Below are 16,997 nucleotides of genomic sequence, written 5' to 3' on the forward strand. Positions count from 1 at the left end.
CTTTTAAAGATATTTGGAGAGAGGGAGAATGCGGCTGCAGCCGACGCAGTTTGGGCTGTCATGGGGCCTATTCGCAAGATGCTGCGCGAGTTATTATCAGGCATCGCTTTAGCGAAATATAAATCAATCACGAGCAGGGACAGCGACCTGCTCCGATTAATTTATTTGATGAACATAATTGTCAGACGTTGTATACTGCACGCATAAAAGTGAATATGAGCTTAGAGCAATTAAAGTGTTTGTAAAAGCTCAGCCGACTGTCTTACCACAGGCTCTTAATATACTAAAGTCTAGGGCTGCGGCCCATGTTTGCTAAGCAGTGCTCATTTCCATCTACAGTAGTCTTGTGTTGTCCTCCATCCAGGGCCTCACTTGGTCTGACAGTTCTGCTATGTACTAACTGTGTAAGATCTGTCTAATGGGCACTTTGTAATACAGGCGGCGACATCAAATATATTTTCAGTATTTTTGGTATTAAGGGGCCTATTTGGCAAATAAGATTTGCGGCATATCCTCCGAAAACACTGGTTTATGGGTGGTGACCGCAGATTTGGGGAGGCGTGGGGAAGGGGGGCTGGTGCAAATTCAGTTACTAATGATGACGGCTGCGGCTGCAGACGGAATACCAGGAAACGCTTCCACATGCGGACGCAGGGATGTTTGGTATATACGGGTGTATTCTCGCAGTAGCGTAGGCTGGGAAGTAGACGAATGAGTAGACTACGATTTCTATTTGTACATTGAGCCTTTCTTCTGAATGTAATTTATATAAAACTTTGTAGCTGACTTTCTGGCTTCACAAGAGGCGGTGGGTGGGGGCGTGGCTTGGCATAGGGGGAGGGGGCATGACACGGAGCAACAGGCTGTGGGTGGGAGATGTACTAAGTCTTGGAGAGTGATAAAGTGGAGAGAGATAAAGTACTAGCCAATCAGCTCCTAACTGCGATGTTACAGGCTGTATTTGAATGACAGTTTGGTGCTGATTGGCTGGCACTTTATAGTACATCTGCCCCGCCACTTTACAGGCTGGCTATGTAACTGAGCGGAGGTGTAATTATGTTGCACTCCATTCATGCAGACCCCCCCCGCATGTTAGAGTGGCCGGCGGTTTGCAGACCTTGCCGTTATCAGTGTGTGATGTGCCGTATGCTGCAGGCAGATACCAGAGAGACTGGATATAGGAGAGTGTGTGTGTGTGTGTGTGTGTGTGTGTGTGTGTGTGTGTGTGTGTGTGTGTGTGTGTGTGTGTGTGTGTGTGTGTGTGTGTGTGTGTGTAGTATGTGTGCAAACACCGGCGTGGGCTGTAGACGTCAGTACAGTATTTATACTAAGTGGAGCCTTGGAGAGAGATAAAGTGGACGGAGATAAAGTACCAACCAATCAGCTCCTGTCATTTTTCAAACACAGCCTGTAACATGGCAGCTAGGAGCTGATTGGCTGGTACTTTATCTCTCTCCAACGCTTAGTACATAAAACTTTTAAGTCTTACTACACACCTATCCGCAGTTCCTTATGTTACGTGCGGCTTTCCACTTATCCCGCCCGCCCTGTTCCAGCCTCCGCTTCGTCGTCATTATTCACAGTGTTTGGCTTTTACAATGTGAGGATCAATAGTTCCTACAGCGCCTATGGAGCTTGGTGACAGTAATGTGTGCAGAGCTGTATTTTACTCTCTAACCAGGCTCCCATATGTATACAGAGAGAGACTTTACAAGTCTTACTGCATGAAGGCCCCTGCAATTACGGGGCCCTGGGCAGCTGCCTAGTGTGTCTATACATTAAGATGGCCCTGCTCACTTCTGCCCGGGCCACGGTATAACTTGTTCCATTGGGCGGGATGTACTAAAGCAAAAATGCGGTAAAACCCCCGAAAACGGGGGTTTTACCGCTTTTTCATATTTACTAAGACCCTACCGCAGCGTTTTCGGCGTCCAGGGTTTCGCCATCTCTGGATGGCGAAACCCTATAGAAGCCTATGGGCTTCTTTTCGCCGACCGCCGCAACCCGCCGACACCGTCGACCCCCGCCGCAGACGCCGACCCCCCTTCCCCCTGGCTTACCTTCCTCCAGGCTGCCCTGGACCCGGAAGGTAGTGTCCTCCTCCCCCTAGCAACGCAGCCAGACGTCCTTCCGGCTGCAGGGGGGAGGAGGAGGTGCCGGGGGCAGCCTGCTGCTGCTTCCCGGCATCTAGCCAGTGTGGGGACCCCGGGGAGGTGACGGAGACCCCCCGCAGACCACCTAACAGGTATCGCGGGGGGCCTCCGTCACCGCATCGCGATGTTGATCGCATATGTTAGTACATATGCGATCAACATCGCTGCGGTAACCGGCGAGGGGCGGCGATGTATGTTAATACATCCCGCCCATTATCTGTTATTTTAAACATAGTACAGTGTGTGCAATGATTGTAGGGAACTAGCTATTCCAAGCTTAACATTTTCTAATGGCAATATCCTGGACCTGTCTATCTATCTATCTATCTATCTATCTATCTATCTATCTATCTATCTATCTATCTATCTATCTATCTATCTATCCTATACAGTATCTCATATCTATCTATCTATCTAATATCTATTTATCTCATATCTATCTATCTATCTATCTATCTATCTATCTATCTATCTATCCTATACAGTATCTCATATCTATCTATCTATCTATCTATCTATCTATCTATCTATCTATCTATCCTATACAGTATCTCATATCTATCTATCTATCTATCTATCTATCTATCTATCTATCTATCATCTATTTATCTCATATCTATCTATCTATCTATCTATCTATCTATCTAATATCTATTTATCTCATATCTATCTATCTATCTATCTATCTATCTATCTATCTATCTATCTATCTATCTCATATATATCGATCTATCTAATATCTATTTATCTCATATCTATCTATCTATCTATCTATCTATCCTATACAGTATCTCATATCTATCTATCTATCTATCTATCTATCTATCTATCTATCTATCTATCTATCTATCTAATATCTATCTATCTATCTATCTATCTATCTATCTATCTATCTATCTATCTATCTATCTCATATCTATCTATCTATCTATCTATCAATCTATCTCATATCTATCTATATATCTCTCTCTCTCTCTCTCTCTATCTATCTATCTATCTATCATCTATCTGTCTATCAGTGGTATCCAATTATCAGTGGTAATTTACCACGGATAATGGATTTGCCAGGGCCTATCCAATTAGTCCCCGATGCCAGCACATATCGGCCATTATTGAGGCACGCAAAGCATAATCCGGGATAACAGCCCCATTTTTCCACAAAAACATATGGGTCCATATATTTATCCCGGATTCCATGTGTTATCACCCGAAAATGGGATACTTTTTGGCCAATAAAAATTGGCTATGATTGGATGACCATCGGTCAAAAATCACCCGTTTTTATTGATCGAAATATTAGTGCATGTCATTGTATAACCCCGTATCTGTAATATGTTGCAATTGTTGCTCAGTAAGATCTAATTGTTGATGACTATACGCTGGTACTTTACAGAAGCTTGTTCATGTGTTGTGTTCTACTCAGAGGTGGTTCCATATAAGTAGCCACCAGAAACCTTATTTGAAAATACATGTAGCCATAGGGATCACTGTGCCTTATATCCAATACAGGGAAATGGCGCTGATGAGCCCATCTGAATGTATATAGCTCTGATTTCTCTATTTTCCCCCAAGAATGTAACAGCTGCATAATGGGGGTAAGGAGCAATCAGGGAGATTTCTGTTAGTTCAGGGAGTCAGGGAGATTGCTTCTATTTCAGGGAGTCTCCCTCACATTCAGGGAGGGGTGGCAAGTATGGTTCCAGTGTATATGCCATTTCATTGCACACTCAACAAAAACTTTCATTATTATGCTGTTTCACTATTTATTAAAGTTGCATAAATGACTTTATTTCATGTCATTAAACCTAAAATGAACATATAACATTGGAACTGGCCTTTAGTGTGTGTTCATGTTGTATTCTGTTCCTATTCTGCAGATGTTTGGCTGTGGCTCAGTGGCGCAGGTGGTTCTCAGTAAGGGGTCCCATGGTCAATTCTTGACCGTTAACTTGGCCTTTGGATTTGCAGTCATGCTTGGCATTCTCATTTCAGGACAGGTTTCAGGTAAGTACAGCTTAAATGTCAATTCCACATATAAGAGTGGTGATGTGCTGGTTAATGAGTATATAATGGTCACCGGTGATAGTACATCAGGACAGGGGAGCCCCTCTGATGGAGCCGACCTAATCTCAGTACCCACCATGATGTTGGTAATACTCAGTAACTGGAAGAATTTATCCCAAGAATATAAAAATTTTGGGGAAATGTATCAAGTCTTGGAGACAGCGATTAAGTGGGGAAGTTGCCCAAATCAACCAGCTTCTAACTCTCATTTCATAGACTGTGCTAGATAAATGACTGAAGAAGATTGGGAAACTTCCGCACTTTATTTCTTCCCAAGGCTTGGTACATCTCCTCCTGAAACTCAATATAGATCAGTCACCAATGAACAGATAACCCTCCTTTGATAGCCTTGGGTATATTTGTAGATATATTTATGGCCTGACAGTTAAAAGGGAAAAACAATTGAACGGTGGCGGGATCTGAGGCAACATCTATTCATCTGTAGCAGATGGAGCCAGGTCATTAACGTCTGGAAACTCTCCACAGACATATAAGGTCTGCCCGCAAACCTCTCTCTGCGTCTTTAATGTTCCTGTGATATAATGTTACTTATATAGTACATGTCTTCCTCAGGTGGGCATTTGAATCCGGCTGTAACGTTTGCCTTGTGCATTATGGCAAGAGAACCCTGGATAAAGTTTCCAGTATACACACTGGCACAGACTTTGGGGGCATTCCTCGGAGCGGGCATCGTTTATGGCCTGTATTTTGGTACGTATGGCATAGACCTGGATGAACAAATAGTAGCATTGTTCCAATTGATTGAAATTCCACCCAACAGAGTATTCTAGAGTCTCAAAGCAATGGTCTCCATATGTACATATCATGCATCAGAGCTAGAGTAGGGGATGAAGGCCTCTCTGAGGACATTCCATACAGCACAGCATCAGAGCTAGATCAGAGCTAGAGTAAGGTACTGTATGAAGGTCTCTGTGAGGACATTTCATACAGCACAGCATCAGCAAGAGTAAGGGATGAAGGTCTCTGTGAGGACATTCCATACAGCATAGCATCAGATCTAGAGTAGTGGATGAAGACCTCTGTTAGGACATTGCATACAGCAGATCTAGAGTAAGGGATGAAGGCCTCTGTGAGGACATAATATACAACATAGCATCAGATCTAGAGTAGGAGATGAAGGTCTGTCTGAGGACATTCCATACAGCACAGCATCAGATCTAGGGTAAGGGATGAAGGACTCTGTGAGGACAGTCCATACAGCAGAGCATCAGATCTGGAGTAGGGGATGAAGGTCTCTGTTAGGACAATGCATACAGCAGAGCATCAGAGCTAGAGTAAGGGATGAAGGTCTCTGTGAGGACATTCCATACAGCATAGCATCAGAGCTAGAGTAAGGGATGAAGGTCTCTGTGAGGACATTCCATACAGCATAGCATCAGAGCTAGAGTAAGGGATGAAGGTCTCTGTGAGGACAGTCTATGCAGCACAGCATCAGAGCTAGAGTAGGGGATGAAGGTCTCTGTTAAGACATTGCATACAGCAGAGCATCAGATCTAGAGTAGTTGGTGAAGGTCTCTGTGAGGACAGTCCATACAGCAGAGCATCAGATCTAGAATGGGGGATGAAGGTCTCTGTGAGGACAGTCCATATAGCAGAGCATCAGATCTAGATTAGAGAATGAAAGTCTCTGTGAGGACATTCCATACAGCACAGCATCAGAACTAGAATAGGAAAATGAAGGCCTCTGTGAGGACAGTCCATACAGCACAACATCAGACCTAGAGTAGGGGATGAAGGTCTCTATGAGGACAGTCCATACAGCACAGCATCAGATCTAGAGTAGTGGATGAAGGTCTCTGTGAGGACATTCCATACAGCACAGCATCAGAGCTAGAGCAGTGGATGAAGGTCTCTGTGAGGACAGTCTATGCAGCACAGCATCAGAGCTAGAGTAGGGGATGAAGGTCTCTGTTAAGACATTGCATACAGCAGAGCATCAGATCTAGAGTAGTTGGTGAAGGTCTCTGTGAGGACAGTCCATACAGCAGAGCATCAGATCTAGAGTAGTGGATGAAGGTGTCCATGAGAACATTCAATAAAGCACAGCATCAGATCTAAAGTAGAAGGTGAAGGTGTCTGTGAGGACAGTCCATACAGCATAGTATCAGATCTAGAATAGGAAGTTAAGGTGTCTGTGAGGTCATTCCATATAGCATAGCATCAGATCTGGAGTAAAGGGTTGAAGGTCTCTGTGAGGACAGTCCATAGAGCATAGCATCAGATCTAGAGTAGGGGATGAAGGCCTCTTTGCAGACAGACCATACAGAAGACAGAGCATGAGATCTAAAGTAAGGGATGAAGGCCTCTGTGAGGACATTCCATACAGCAGAGCATCAGATCTAGAGTAGGGGATGAAGGTCTCTGTGAGGACAGTCCATGCAGCAGAGCATCAGATCTAGAATGGGGGGTGAAGGTCTCTGTGAGGACAGTCCATACAGCAGAGCATCAGATCTAGAATGGGGGATGAAGGTCTCTGTGAGGACAGTCCATACAGCACAGCATCAGATCTAGAGTAGTGGATGAAGGTCTCTGTGAGGACATTCCATACAGCACAGCATCAGAGCTAGAGCAGTGGATGAAGGTCTCTGTGAGGACATACTACACAGCACAGCATCAGATCTAGAGTAGGTGATGAAGGTGTCTGTGAGGACAGTCCATACAGCAGAGCATCAGATCTAGAGTAGGGGATGAAGGTCTCTGTGAGAACATTCCATACAGCAGAGCATCAGATCTAGAGTAGGGGATGAAGGTCTCTGTGAGGACAGTCCATACAGCAGAGCATCAGATCTAGAGTAGGGGATGAAGGTCTCTGTGAGAACATTCCATACAGCAGAGCATCAGATCTAGAGTAGGTGATGAAGGTCTCTGTGAGGACATTCCATACAGCACAGCATCAGATCTAGAGTAATGGATGAAGGTCTCTGTGAGGACATTGCATACAGCAGAGCATCAGATCTAGAGTAGGAGATGAAGGTCTCTGTGAGGACATTCCATACAGCACAGCATCAGATCTAGAGTAAGGGATGAAGGTCTCTGTGAGGACATACTACATTCCATACAGCAGAGCATCAGATCTAGAGTAGGGGATGAAGGTCTCTGTGAGGACATTACATACAGTACAGCATCAGATCTAGAGTAGGCGATGAAGGTCTCTGTGAGGACATTCCATACAGCAGAGCATCAGATCTAGAGTAGGGGATGAAGGTCTCTGTGAGGACATTGCATACAGCACAGCATCAGATCTAGAGTAAGGGATGAAGGTCTCTGTGAGGACATTCCATACAGCAGTATCTACACTAGCATCAGTTTAGTTATGCCGTATATAATATTTATGTATCTGCCTGTATTTGGTATACATACATCTGTATACAGAGTCACCTCGGGTCCATGTTTATTATCAGGTATTAATCCGTATGCTAACCCATGCAATAGACAGAACACTATAATATGATAAAACATTTGGTTATGCACAAAAAAAGAAACTTTCAGCTGCCTAAATATAGCTCTAAGTCCACTCACCACAAGGTACATGGCACAGGATGGCATGTGGTGACACCAGAGCCGGTGTGGCATTGCCACTTGCCCGTCCCATGTACCGTAACTTTGGTGTTGTGGGATTTGCAGCAAGATTACACTTCTTTCATCCGTAGAAGAATTTCAGGTCACATCACTATCCAGTAACTGGTAGTAAGTGTCAAAGTGACAGGTCTGTGAATTCTTCTTTTGGAAATCTTAGAAGGCAAATTTCCAGACACCCCTTCTTACGATACCTGTACAGTGTTATACATCAGCGGCTTATTCTGGTTTTCTCCGAATAACCCTGTAATTTCACCTGCCACTTACACTGGATGTCACCCAAGACTGCACTGAAATATCTTATTGGAACATAACACGCTCATTGAGAAACTGCAGGAAGCTGTTACACTGTTTCGGCACAATGCTAAGATGCTGTTTAGAATTTTTTAGAGTTTGTCAGGGACCCAATTGGATGTTGCACCCAGCAGAACAGGTTACAGGAACAGACCTGCAGTGTTCACACTCCAGCTGGTTGGATCCCAACCAAAGAACTATTATAAATGAATGGTTAGAATGTGCAAATAGCAACAACATAAAGTATCTTTGTTTCATTTCATTGTGTTTTGTAATCAATTGAAACTTAATTCCTCGCAATTCTCAATTGTCATCATGTATAATCATTGGCCCTGACCATAATACATCTATTACACCCTATATAGACATAGGACACTACACCCCAACATGACCTGACCACTGGCCATAACCATAATACATCTATTACACCCTGTACAGACATAGAACACTACACCCCAACATGACCATAATACATCTATTACACCCTATACAGACCTAGGACACTACACCCCCAACATGACCTGACCACTGGACATGACCATAATACATCTATTACACGCTATACAGACCTAGGACACTACACCCCAACATGACCTGACCACTGGCCATGACCATAATACATCTATTACACCCTATACAGACACAGGACACTACACCCCCAACATGACCTGACCCCTGGCCATGACCATAAGACATCTATTACACCCTATACAGACATAGGACACTACACCCCCAACATGACCTGACCCCTGGCCATGACCATAATACATCTATTACACCCTACACAGACATAGGACACTACACCCCCAACATGACCTGACCCCTGGCCATGACCATAAGACATCTATTACACCCTATACAGACACAGGACACTACACCCCCAACATGACCTGACCCCTGGCCATGACCATAATACATCTATTACACCCTACACAGACATAGGACACTACACCCCCAACATGACCTGACCCCTGGCCATGACCATAAGACATCTATTACACCCTACACAGACATAGGACATTACACCCCCAACATGACCTGACCACTGGCCATAACCATAATACATCTATTACATCCTATACAGACCTAGGACACTACACCCCCAACATGACCTGACCCCTGGCCATGACCATAAGACATCTATTACACCCTACACAGACATAGGACATTACACCCCCAACATGACCTGACCACTGGCCATAACCATAATACATCTATTACATCCTATACAGACCTAGGACACTACACCCCCAACATGACCTGACCCCTGGCCATGACCATAAGACATCTATTACACCCTACACAGACATAGGACATTACACCCCCAACATGACCTGACCACTGGCCATAACCATAATACATCTATTACACGCTATACAGACCTAGGACACTACACCCCCAACATGACCTGACCCCTGGCCATGACCATAATACATCTATTACACCCTACACAGACATAGGACATTACACCCCCAACATGACCTGACCACTGGCCCTGACCATAATACATCTATTACACCCTATACAGACACAGGACACTACACCCCCAACATGACCTGACCACTGGACATAACCATAATACATTTATTACACGCTATACAGACCTAGGACACTACACCCCCAACATGACCTGACCACTGGACATGACCATAATACATCTATTACACCCTACACAGACATAGGACACTACACCCCCAACATTACCTGACCACTGGTCATGACCAAAATACATCTTTCTCTGACGTCCGAAGTGGATGCTGGGACTCCGTAAGGACCATGGGGAATAGCGGCTCCGCAGGAGACTGGGCACAACTAAGAAAGCTTTAGGACTACCTGGTGTGCACTGGCTCCTCCCACTATGACCCTCCTCCAGACCTCAGTTAGAATCTTGTGCCCGGCTGAGCTGGATGCACACTAGGGGCTCTCCTGAGCTCCTAGAAAGAAAGTATATTTTAGTTTTTTTATTTTACAGTGAGATCTGCTGGCAACAGACTCACTGCAGCGAGGGACTAAGGGGAGAAGAAGCGAACCTACCTAACTGGTGGTAGCTTGGGCTTCTTAGGCTACTGGACACCATTAGCTCCAGAGGGATCGACCGCAGGAACCGGCCTTGATGTTCGGTCCCGGAGCCGCGCCGCCGGCCGCCTTACAGAGCCAGAAGCAAGAAGTGATCCGGAAAATCGGTGGCAGAAGACTCCTGTCTTCAACAAGGTAGCGCACAGCACTGCAGCTGTGCGCCATTGCTCCTCATGCACACCTCACACTGCGGTCACTGATGGGTGCAGGGCGCTGGGGGGGGGGCGCCCTGAGCAGCAATATAAACACCTTGCCTGGCAAAATCATCACAATATATAGCCCCAGAGGCTATATATGTGATAAATTACCCCTGCCAGAGTTCCTGAAAAATGCGGGAGAAGTCCGCGAAAAAGGGGCGGAGCTATCTCCCTCAGCACACTGGCGCCATTTCTCCCTCACAGCTCCGCTGGAAGGAAGCTCCCTGGCTCTCCCAGGCAGTCTACACTACATAAGGGTAAAAAAGAGAGGGGGGGCACTAAATTTAGGCGCAATATACATATATAGCAGCTATAAGGGGATATAATTTAGTTAATCCCTGTATTATATAGCGCTCTGGTGTGTGCTGGCATACTCTCTCTCTGTCTCCCCAAAGGGCTTTGTGGGGTCCTGTCTTCTGTCAGAGCATTCCCTGTGTGTGTGCGGTGTGTCGGTACGGCTGTGTCGACATGTTTGATGAGGAGGCTTATGTGGATGCGGAGCAGATGCCTATAAATGTGTTGTCACCCCCTGCGGGGCAGACACCTGAGTGGATGGACTTGTGGAAGGAATTACGTGAAAGTGTCGACTCCTTACATAAAAAATTTGACGACATGCCAAATGCGGGACAGCCGGCTTCTCAGCTCGTGCCTGCCCAGACGTCTCAAAGGCCATCAGGGGCTCTAAAACGCCCGCTACCTCAGATGGCAGACACAGATGTCGACACGGATACTGATACCAGTGTCGACGACGAAGAGACTAATGTAATGTCCAATAGGGCCACTCGTTACATGATTGAGGCAATGAAAAATGTTTTACACATTTCTGATGTGACCCCAGGTACCACAAAAAAGGGTATTATGTTTGGAGAGAAAAAACTACCAGTAGTTTTTCCCCCTTCTGAAGAATTAAATGAAGTGTGTGAAGTAGCGTGGGCCTGCCCCGATAAAAAATTGGTAATTTCTAAAGAAGTTACTAATGGCGTACCCTTTCCCGCCAGAGGATAGGTCACGTTGGGAAACACCCCCTAGGGTGGATAAAGCGCTTACACGCTTATCAAAAAAGGTGGCACTACCGTCTCCGGATACGGCCGCCCTAAAGGAACCTGCTGATAGAAAGCAGGAGGCTCTCCTGAAGGCTATATATACACACACTGGTATTATACTGAGACCAGCTATTGCTTCAGCATGGATGTGCAGTGCTGCAGCTGCGTGGTCAGATTTCCTGTCAGAAAACATTGACACCCTAGACAGGGACACTATATTGCTAAACATAGAGCATATTAAAGACGCTGTCTTATACATGAGAGATGCACAGAGGGATATTTGCCGGCTGGCATCTAAAATAAGTGCACTGTCCATTTCTGCCAGGAGAGGGTTATGGACTCGGCAGTGGACAGGTGATGCAGATTCTAAAAGGCACATGGAAGTTTTGCCTTATAAGGGTGAGGAGTTGTTCGGGGATGGTCTTTCAGACCTAGTGTCCACAGCAACGGCTGGGAAGTCAGCATTTTTACCACATGTCCCCTCACAACCAAAGAAAGCACCGTATTATCAGGTACAGTCCTTTCATCCCCAAAAGAGCAGGCGGGGTAGAGGCGCGTCCTTTCTGCCCAGAGGCAGAGGTAGGGGAAAAAAGCTGCAGCATACAGCCAGTTCCCAGGAACAAAAGTCCTCCCCCGCTTCTTCTTCTAAGTCCGCCGCATGACGCTGGGGCTCAACAGGCGGAGCCAGGTACGGTGGGGGCCCGTCTCAAAAACTTCAGCAATCAGTGGGCTCGCTCACAAGTAGATCCCTGGATCCTTCAAGTAGTATCTCAGGGGTACAGGCTGGAATTCGAGACATTTCCCCCCCGCCGTTTCCTCAAATCTGCCTTGCCAACAACTCCCTCAGGCAGGGAGGCTGTGATAGAGGCAATTCACAAGCTGTATTCCCAGCAGGTGATAGTCAAGGTGCCCCTACTTCAACAAGGACGGGGTTACTATTCCACAATGTTTGTGGTACCGAAACCGGACGGTTCGGTGAGACCCATTTTAAATTTGAAATCCTTGAACACATATATAAAAAAATTCAAGTTCAAGATGGAATCGCTCAGGGCGGTTATTGCAAGCCTGGAAGAGGGGGATTACATGGTATCACTGGACATCAAGGATGCATACCTGCATGTCTCCATTTACCATCCTCACCAGGAGTACCTCAGATTTGTGGTACAGGATTGTCATTACCAATTCCAGACGTTGCCGTTCGGCCTGTCCACGGCACCGAGGGTATTTACCAAGGTAATGGCCGAAATTATGATACTCCTTCGAAAAAAGGGAGTTTTAATTATCCCATACTTGGACGATCTCCTGATAAAGGCGAGGTCCAGGGAGCAGTTGTTGGTCGGCGTAGCACTATCTCAGGAGGTGCTACACCAGCACGGTTGGATTCTAAATATTCCAAAGTCACAGCTGGTTCCTGCGACACGTCTACTGTTCCTAGGGATAATTCTGGACACAGTCCAGAAAAAAGTGTTTCTCCCAGAGGAGAAAGCCAAGGAGCTGTCATCTCTAGTCAGAGGCCTCCTGAAACCAAAACAGGTGTCGGTGCATCACTGCACGCGAGTCCTGGGAAAGATGGTAGCTTCCTACGAAGCAATTCCATTCGGCAGGTTCCATGCCAGAACCTTTCAGTGGGACCTGTTGGACCAATGGTCCGGAACGCATCTTCAAATGCATCGGTTGATAACCTTGTCTCCAAGGACCAGGGTGTCTCTGCTGTGGTGGCTGCAGAGTGCTCATCTCAAAGAGGGCCGCAGATTCGGCATACAGGACTGGGTCCTGGTGACCACGGATGCCAGCCTTCGAGGCTGGGGGGCAGTCACACAGGGAAGAAACTTCCAAGGACTTTGGTCAAGTCAGGAGACTTCCCTACACATAAATGTTCTGGAACTGAGGGCCATTTACAATGCCCTAAGTCAGGCAAAACCCCTGCTTCAAAACCAGCCAGTTCTGATCCAGACAGACAACATCACGGCAGTCGCCCATGTAAACCGACAGGGCGGCACAAGAAGCAGGACGGCGATGGCAGAAGCCACAAGGATTCTCCGATGGGCGGAAAGTCACGTGTTAGCACTGTCAGCAGTGTTCATTCCGGGAGTGGACAACTGGGAAGCAGACTTCCTCAGCAGGCACGACCTCCACCCGGGAGAGTGGGGACTTCATCCAGAAGTCTTCCAACTGATTGTAAACCGTTGGGAAAGGCCACAGGTGGACATGATGGCGTCCCGCCTAAATAAAAAGCTAGAAAAATATTGCGCCAGGTCAAGAGACCCTCAGGCGATAGCTGTGGACGCTCTAGTGACACCGTGGGTGTACCGGTCGGTTTATGTGTTCCCCCCTCTTCCTCTCATACCCAAGGTACTGAGGATAATAAGGAAAAGAGGAGTAAGAACGATACTCATTGTTCCGGATTGGCCAAGAAGAGCTTGGTACCCGGAACTTCAAGAATTGATCTCAGAGGACCCATGGCCTCTACCGCTCAGACAGGACCTGCTGCTGCAGGGGCCCTGTCTGTTCCAAGACTTACCGCGGCTGCGTTTGACGGCATGGCGGTTGAACACCGGATCCTAAAAGAAAAGGGTATTCCGGAGGAAGTCATTCCTACGCTCATTAAAGCTAGAAAAGATGTAACCGTACAACATTATCACCGCATATGGCGAAAATATGTTGCGTGGTGTGAGGCCAGGAAGGCCCCAACGGAGGAATTTCAGCTGGGTCAATTTCTGCACTTCCTACAGTCAGGGGTGACTATGGGCCTAAAACTGGGTTCCATTAAGGTCCAGATTTCGGCTCTGTCGATTTTCTTCCAAAAAGAACTGGCTTCACTGCCTGAAGTTCAGACATTTGTTAAGGGAGTGCTGCATATTCAGCCTCCTTTTGTGCCTCCAGTGGCACCATGGGACCTCAACGTGGTGTTGGGTTTCCTAAAGTCACATTGGTTTGAGCCACTTAAGACCGTGGATTTAAAATATCTCACGTGGAAAGTGGTCATGCTTTTGGCCTTGTCTTCGGCTAGGCGAGTGTCAGAATTGGCGGCTTTGTCATGTAAAAGCCTCTATTTGATTTTCCATATGGATAGGGCAGAATTGAGGACTCGTCCCCAGTTTCTCCCTAAGGTTGTATCAGCTTTTCACTTGAACCAACCTATTGTTGTGCCTGCGGCTACTAGGGACTTGGAGGACTCCAAGTTACTGGACGTAGTCAGGGCCTTGAAAATTTATGTTTCCAGGACGGCTGGAGTCAGGAAGACTGACTCGCTATTTATCCTGTATGCACCCAACAAGCTGGGTGCTCCTGCTTCGAAGCAGACTATTGCTCGCTGGATTTGTAGCACAATTCAGCTTGCGCATTCTGCGGCTGGCCTGCCGCAGCCTAAATCTGTAAAAGCCCATTCCACGAGGAAAGTGGGCTCTTCTTGGGCGGCTGCCCGAGGGGTCTCGGCTTTACAACTTTGCCGAGCTGCTACTTGGTCAGGGGCAAACACGTTTGCTAAATTCTACAAATTTGATACCCTGGCTGAGGAGGACCTTGAGTTCTCTCATTCGGTGCTGCAGAGTCATCCGCACTCTCCCGCCCATTTGGGAGCTTTAGTATAATCCCCATGGTCCTTACGGAGTCCCAGCATCCACTTAGGACGTCAGAGAAAATAAAGGCCCTCATTCCGAGTTGATCGGTCGCAAGGCGAATTTAGCAGAGTTACACACGCTAAGCCGCCGCCTACTGGGAGTGAATCTTAGCTTCTTAAAATTGCGACCGATGTATTCGCAATATTGCGATTACTAACTACTTAGCAGTTTCAGAGTAGCTTCAGACTTACTCTGCCTGTGCGATCAGTTCAGTGCTTGTCGTTCCTGTTTGACGTCACAAACACACCCAGCGTTCGCCCAGGCACTCCCACCGTTTCTCCGGCCACTCCTGCGTTTTTTCCGGAAACGGTAGCGTTTTCAGCCACACGCCCCTGAAACGCCGTGTTTCCGCCCAGTAACACCCATTTCCTGTCAATCACATTACGTTCGCCGGAGCGATGAAAAAGCCGTGAGTAAAATTACTTTCTACATAGCAAAGTTACTTGGCGCAGTCGCAGTGCGAACATTGCGCATGCGTACTAAGCGGATTTTCATTGCGATGCGATGAAAAATACCGAGCGAACAACTCGGAATGAGGGCCAAGATTTTACTCACCGGTAAATCTATTTCTCGTAGTCCGTAGTGGATGCTGGGCGCCCGTCCCAAGTGCGGACTGTCTGCAATACTTGTATATAGTTATTGTTAACTAAAGGGTTATTGTTGAGCCATCTGTTGAGAGGCTCTGTTATGTTCATACTGTTAACTGGGTATAATATCACGAGTTACACGGTGTGATTGGTGTGGCTGGTATGAGTCTTACCCGGGATTCAAAATCCTTCCTTATTGTGTCAGCTCTTCCGGGCACAGTATCCTAACTGAGGTCTGGAGGAGGGTCATAGTGGGAGGAGCCAGTGCACACCATGTAGTCCTAAAGCTTTCTTAGCTGTGCCCAGTCTCCTGCGGAGCCGCTATTCCCCATGGTCCTTACGGAGTCCCAGCATCCACTACGGACTACGAGAAATAGATTTACCGGTGAGTAAAATCTTATTATTACACCCTATACAGACACAGGACACTACACCCCCAACATGACCTGACCACTGGCCATGACCATAATACATCTATTACACCCTATACAGACCTAGGACACTACACCCCCAACATGACCTGACCCCTGGCCATGACCATAATGCATCTATTACACCCTATACAGACATAGGACATTACACCCCCAACATTACCAGACCACTGGTCATGACCATAATACATCTATTACACCCTATACAGACCTAGGACACTACACCCCCAACATGACCTGACCCCTGGCCATGACCATAATACATCTATTACACCCTATACAGACATAGGACATTACACCCCCAACATTACCTGACCACTGGTCATGACCATAATACATCTATTATACCCTATACAGACATAGGACACTACACCCCAACATGACCTGACCACTGCTGTAACCATAATACATCTATTACACCCTATACAGACATAGGACACTACAACCCCAACATGACCTGACCGCTGGCGATGACCATAACATATCTATTACACCCTATACAGACACAGGACACTACACCCCCAACATGACCTGACCGCTGGCCATGACCATAATACATCTATTACACCCTATACAGACATAGGATGCTACATCCCCAACATGACCTGACTGCTCGCCATGACCACAATACATCTATTACACCCTATACAGACATAGGACACTGCACCCCCAACATGACCTGACCACTGACCATGATCATAATACATCTATTACACCCTATACAGACATAGGACACTACACCCCAACATGACCTGACCACTGGACATGACCATAATACATCTATTACACCCTATACAGACATAGGACACTACACCCCAACATGACCTGACCACTGGCCATGACCATAATACATCTATTACACCCTATACAGACATAGGACACTACACCCCAACATGACCTGACCACTGGCCATGACCATAATGCATCTATTACAC

The 16,997-nt window shown here is 46.6% G+C and overlaps 1 protein-coding gene across 2 annotated transcripts in view; it reads left to right on the top strand.

The window, feature by feature from the left end:
• AQP3 (aquaporin 3 (Gill blood group)) overlaps positions 1-16,997 on the top strand; it is a 75,773-nt gene that overhangs the window by 41,247 nt on the left and 17,529 nt on the right. For both annotated transcript variants that reach the window (XM_063957986.1, XM_063957977.1), the window contains exons 2-3: positions 4,031-4,157; positions 4,791-4,928. In XM_063957986.1, the coding sequence (XP_063814056.1) occupies positions 4,031-4,157; positions 4,791-4,928 (265 nt within the window). The remainder of the gene's footprint in view (positions 1-4,030; positions 4,158-4,790; positions 4,929-16,997) is intronic.

The sequence above is a fragment of the Pseudophryne corroboree genome, chromosome 1 (genome assembly GCF_028390025.1).
Source record: "Pseudophryne corroboree isolate aPseCor3 chromosome 1, aPseCor3.hap2, whole genome shotgun sequence".
Taxonomy (NCBI): domain Eukaryota; kingdom Metazoa; phylum Chordata; class Amphibia; order Anura; family Myobatrachidae; genus Pseudophryne; species Pseudophryne corroboree.